This window comes from Quercus suber, unplaced genomic scaffold (assembly GCF_002906115.3).
Source record: "Quercus suber isolate HL8 unplaced genomic scaffold, Cork oak 2.0 scaffold_376, whole genome shotgun sequence".
NCBI lineage: Eukaryota > Viridiplantae > Streptophyta > Magnoliopsida > Fagales > Fagaceae > Quercus > Quercus suber.
In genome coordinates this window covers 38,150-44,215 of record NW_027069828.1, presented here as the reverse complement: position 1 = coordinate 44,215, position 6,066 = coordinate 38,150, and the positions used below count along the sequence as shown (strand labels likewise).

General features: G+C 33.6%; 1 protein-coding gene across 1 annotated transcript; it reads right to left on the bottom strand.

Annotated features, from left to right (window-relative positions):
- Positions 1-358: 358 nt before the first annotated feature.
- LOC112012257 (uncharacterized protein At5g01610) lies at positions 359-3,983 on the bottom strand. Its single transcript, XM_024044638.2, has 3 exons — positions 3,685-3,983; positions 1,775-1,829; positions 359-1,084 (listed from the first exon to the last, which is right to left on the bottom strand). Exons 1-3 carry the CDS (start codon positions 3,784-3,786, stop codon positions 708-710), a joined length of 534 nt encoding a protein of 177 aa, XP_023900406.1. The 5' UTR covers positions 3,787-3,983; the 3' UTR covers positions 359-707.
- Between the last annotated feature and the right edge of the window lie 2,083 nt (positions 3,984-6,066).

Sequence of the window (6,066 nt, the reverse complement as noted above, 5' to 3'; positions counted from 1 at the left end):
CCAATAGATTATAGCATACCATCAGAATCAGATTGAAGAAGTTGAGCTTTATAGTTTATACCACTAGATCCCTGTGAGCCATTCATTAACACACAAGATGCATCCTTCAGTTGGTTTCAGTGGAGCATTACTGGTTTTTCAGATTGGGAGAAGATTGGACATAATATATATATTTTTTATAATGTTCTTACTTGTTACTCCTTATGAACCAGGAAATTCATTTTAAAAAAAAAAAAAAAAAAAAAACAAGGACATTTTATGAATATAACACAGTCCACACTTGAAATTTTGTTTCAAAATTCAGAATATATTTGTACCATGCATACAACAAAATGCAAATATAAGGATTGCTTAAAAATTGCGAGTGCCCAAGATGATGCAGTTTCATTACTGAGAGGCAGCGGTTATGACCATAACTTGCATCAGTTTGATACATCATCCATCCCACAACTCTTGGTAATTGGTATTCATAGTATGGCTCAATTGATGGGCATTCACCCAAAATAAGTTGCATATTGCATTAACAATCATTAAAATCTGCATAATATATGTATGCTACCCCTAGGACTGATGAGATTTAAATGATGAAAACCATAAAAGCAGTGTGTCCGTCAAGAGAGAAAAGAGGTTACTAATACCCACTTTATGAAAACACCACCAATAAATTTAGGTAATCAACCCCCAATGACAATATATGAAGTCTAAATTCAGAATTCTCCTACTCTGACAGCGTCACGGGGCATTTCATAAGCATCCTTAGGCCTTGATTTCTTTACACCAGCTGTAAACCAAACCTTATCAGACTTGTAGCCCTCTACTGCCACACTTGTCACTTTAACCCACACTAGAACCTTAGTCTTCATGCCCTCTATACTTGTGAGCTTCCCCTTCATCAAAACCGCTTTCACCCGAGTAGCATATCTTATAACAGAGTCCTTAAAGCTGACCTCACATACAGAAGGCAAGTACACAACCAGCTTGGACTTTGATTCATCAAATTCATAACAGGTTATGTTCCGGGGAAAGAGGCCGGGCGGTAAGTTGTACTCTCGAAGGAGATCTGGTAAACTCTTCGATGGCTTTCCTGTTGGTAGGCATTTTCAAATTAGTGAAACATGTTACTCTAATCATAAATGTAACTTACCTTTAAAAGAAGGGAGGAAAGGAGTACAGAACGATATAGCCAATTGTGGTATTCTTAAATGAAAACTATATTCTATTTCTTCCAAAAAGTTCCACGTAATAAACCATTTCAAAATGGAAATAGGAGTAATTACAAAATTTACATAGATGACAGAAGCCAAAGCTAACATGATTGTAAGAGGGTTTATGAAATGAAAGTACTTATAGTTTCAATTGTGAGTGAAGCAGAGACAAAGTACAAGTGGAAAGTTATGGGAAAGAAAGGCCTACATTTCATTTCATCATGAAGATTCGTCACAATTAACTAGTTCTGGGTTTGAGTGGCCTAAAAATAACTTATTATCAACTTGTTTTAAAGGAAAGTAATTAAATTGACTAAACTAGGAACAGACTCACAAACATTTACTGTGGCTTCCATCACACATAATTCCTCCAGAAGTGTATTTTTATGCTACAATGGGTTGATGAGCACTACCATATCTTGTTGTAAGGGATACAAGAGGAGTTTCTAAAACATTGAAAGGAGATTTACATGAAGAAAACTTCAACAAGCAGCATGTCAAGCATTTTAAAAGCAGGAACAAGGCTTCATGCATAATTAAGCACACTAAGTTCAAATATAGTTCCAAACCTTTTAGTTTGTTGAAAACCCACTTTGCCTTTTCTTCAACTGTGTTTGAGAAAGTCTGCAATGAAAAGCAACCATTTTGTAAAAAAAGAAAACAATAGCTTCAAAACTAGGCACAAATACTTCCAAAGTAGCACGGCTTCTACATCATCAAACAGATGTGCTAAAATTCTTAGTATTAGGGTTAGCTATAATTTTTGAACCCATAACTAAAGTATTATGGTTAGCAATAATAAATGTGACAATATTAAAATGAGTATAAATGGTCATGTTCTCTATTAATCCCCAAAGCAGCTGCTTTTATAAGTCAAGAGGTTACATTCTAGAAATGCAAAAACTACATTTATGATTTCACTGATCACTTCTTTTAATACACAACCTAGGTTATATAATCTGAAGAGACAGTGCTCGAGTTGACAGAATTTTCAGATGAAAAAAGTTCTTTGTAAGACTAAAAGTTCCTCTTTTCTGTCATCACCACAAAAACAACATAAATTATTTTTAGCAATATTTACCATGCTAATCATGGTCATAGAGCAGAGATCATACTAAGTAATTTCAAAGCCATTTTGAACATATCAAGACACACTCTATATCCAAACAATATTACCCTTATTTGGTGTAACCAGATTCTCACTCATTTAAAAGCAATCAAAACATGCTGCAGCAAGTCCAAATTTCACTACCATTTCACACAGGGGTGCTTTAGTTAACTGCCAAATCACCATCATAGTACCAAATCCCTTTCATCCATTTTATTTCACATTAGAAAAACCCACCTCCCAACCAATTGTTAAGGGTTTGGTCAATCAGAAAAAGGGAAGGAAGATAATGGGTGATGACAGAAATGGAGAATTGGGACGATGAAATGTCGGTTACTTCAGAGTAACCACCTCCAAAACAGAGCAAGGATTAGGGAAGAATAGAGAAGAGGAACTTAGTTGATTCTATGCTTATCCATTCTCACTCAACAATTCTGTTTACATACAATTACAATCAATCATGATTCTGCCAAGCACACACTGTCAAACCAGTAACTATAACTGACTAACAACCTTCTAACTAACTACCTTAACTGCCTCCACTTCTTCAGTACTAACTAACTACTTAACTGCTACAATGAAATACAACACCAAGCATTACACCTTGCACATGGCTAAGTACATTACAACTACAGGCACAGCTAAGCACACCACAAGGCACAACACAGTCAGTATCCTAACACCAACAGATCTCTCAACCTACTGCTAACTTCTGACAACCAAACCATGATAAACAGAAAATCAACAAATGGGTACAGTTGAATCAAGCCTCATTACACTCATAATGAACAAAGTTACCACTACAACCACATAAAACACAAGGACAATATCACAGCAATAACAAATTATAGTTAAAGACTTTGCACAAGACTGACAAAAAGGAAAACACAACACACAAAGATGGGTAGTAGCAAGTAGCAACACACACCACACTCAAAATGATGTCTTTACTTGTGTTAGAGAGCTCCCTCTTCCTTAGCTTTCTTTGTAATCCGTAATCTCCGAACCTTTTGTCAGAGCTCTCTCTCTCTCTCTCTCTCTCTCCAACTAATGTACTAGCTCCAACTATTTTCTTTCACATTAGAAAAAACCCTTCTCCCAATTCATTATATTTTCCTAAAAAAACCAACAGATCTCTCATCCTACTGCTAATTTCTGACAACCAACTCATGAATAGAAGAAAAACAACAAGTGGGTTCAGTTGAATCAGGCCACATTACAAACATGATGACCAAAATTACCACTTCAACCAGATATAACACAGGGACAGTGTCACACTAATAACAAGCTAAAGGTAAAGGTAAAGCCTTTGCACAGAACTAACAAAAATAAAAACATCAAACATAAAGAGAAAAAATAAAGCTCACTCACAGAGATGTCTTCACTAATGTTAGAGAACTCTTCCTTGGCTTTCTTTGTAATCCACAAGTTCCCAACCTTTAGACTACCCACTTTTGTCAGAGCTTTCTCCATTCTCTCTCTCAAACTAATGTAGAAGCAAGCAAGTACTAATGTAGTGGTTTCTCAAAAAACCAAAGTATTTAATGTAGTGGTTTCTTAAAAAATCAAAGTACTAAGCTGAGTGATGAGTGACCAAATCTGAAGCTGGCACAAAGAGACAAACATGCTCAACTGGAATGTGAAAAGTGGCTCAAGGCTCAGGCTCTTCTAGATAGAAAAAAACAAAAAGAAGAAGAATATTTTTAGAAAAGTGGAGGGTGTTTTGGTAATTGAGCCAGTGTTTTGTTGCGATAATGATTATGCATTACAGATACAAATTATACACGGCCTTTGAATGCCAATAAATTTCACAACTTGTTCGGCTTTTAAATTACAATAATTGATACAATATCATTTTAATCTGAACTTATAATTTAAATTACTTTTTTTTTTTCATGGAGATGTATTGTGAGAATGTTATGAACATGACATTCTCTTATTACTAACATGTACTAATTGTCAATTTTAACAACTATGAAAACAATTATGGAAATTGTGGTGTAAATATCAAATGAACTTATTTTGTTTTTTTAGTATTTTTCAAAATAATTTTATGATAGAATATTTGAAGTACTAATAATTTATGGATAAACAGGTGGAAAAAATTGCTTAATGTTAATGACGTCTTAACATTTAAATTACTAAATTACTAAGATATTTTATATATGTATACACACACACACACACACATCCACTTATTGCTCACTTAGCCTATTTATAATTTACCGTTAAACTAACTATTGTATTTCATCAAAAAAGCAAAAACTCCCATGAGTCCCATCCAAAAAAAAAAAAGCAAAAACAATTTAAGCCCTGTTTGCTCAGTGTATTTTTATGGAATGTACAAGTTTTAAAAATATTATATTTTTTAAGATACATAGCTGTGAAAAATAAACTCATCTAAATACCCAATTGCACATTAAATTAGATACATGCATTATGCATATACTTTAAGATCACTAATTTTCAATAATTTTCTCCTTTTCTTTTTATGATACAGTGATTAATTTTGAATTACGAAGGAGTTTCATAATGGCATTGAATCGTAACCCTAGTGAATTTTATGCATCTGATACATTATAATATTTCTTTTCTTATTGTTTTCTACTAAAAATGATGATTGGATCACACAAAGAAACAGTTGGACCAAACAGAGAAAAAAAAAAAATCTACAAAGAAAAACCAAGAATGATAAAGTGTATGATAATATATTTTCAAGGATCGATGTTGCTTTATATTTCAGGCCTTAATAATAGAGTCTTTTGGCTAAATATTGCCAAAATTAAAACATTTTTGCATTATAAGTACTGTTTGAAGTTTTTTGGCAAAATGAGGAGAGAGGTTGAATTTCGGCAACAGCGTTGCCGAAATTCAAGAAAAAAGAGGAGAGAGAATGAGAAAATTAGAGGAGAGAGAAAAACTCGAATTACGGCAATGGTATTGCCGTAATTCCTCTGCCCAATCTGCCCGGGTTTGTGCGTGTGAGGAGTGCAATGTGTGAGTGTCCCAAAAAAAAAAAAATCCCACAATTTCGGCAATACCATTGCCGAAATTGTGGGGAAATTTTTTTTTTTAATTTGTGGCAATGGTATTTCGGCAATACCATTGCCACAATTGTGGGGAATAAAAAAAAAAAAAAAACAATAAGTTTTTGACTCTTCAATCTCCCATGAGACTATGAGAGAGAGAGAGAGAGAGAGAGAGAGAGAGAGAGAGAGATATGCTTTCCCTAACTTTTTTCAAAAAAAAGATTAAGGAGGTGTTTGGTTCGTTGTAATGTGCCCTTGATGTGATGTACATTAAGATGATGTGACATTAAAGTTTTTGGTTTATTTTATTTTTTCTAACATTACCATAATTTAAAATTATAAAATATATCAAATCATCTTGATCTCATCACCTTCCTAAACAATGTAATAATAGATTATTGTATTGAGATTACATTAATGTAAGATTATAATTACGTAATATCTCAGTGAAGCAAACGCTCCCAAGGGTTGTGATGGCACTAAATTATTTGACTCTTCACTCTAGCAGGTGCACATAACTCAAATTGCAGCATTGTAGCTCAATGAGAAAAGGGCTAAATCTAAGTTTGTTCCTTATTCTCTTGCCCATCTTGCAAAACAACCTTCTCCATTCAATGGATTCTTATATTGATTTTAGAGAGGGAAGAAACTTGCACATTACAAATGAAGTACAAAAAAGTAATATTGTAAATTTGTTTAAAGTTCATAACAATAATTCATGGTT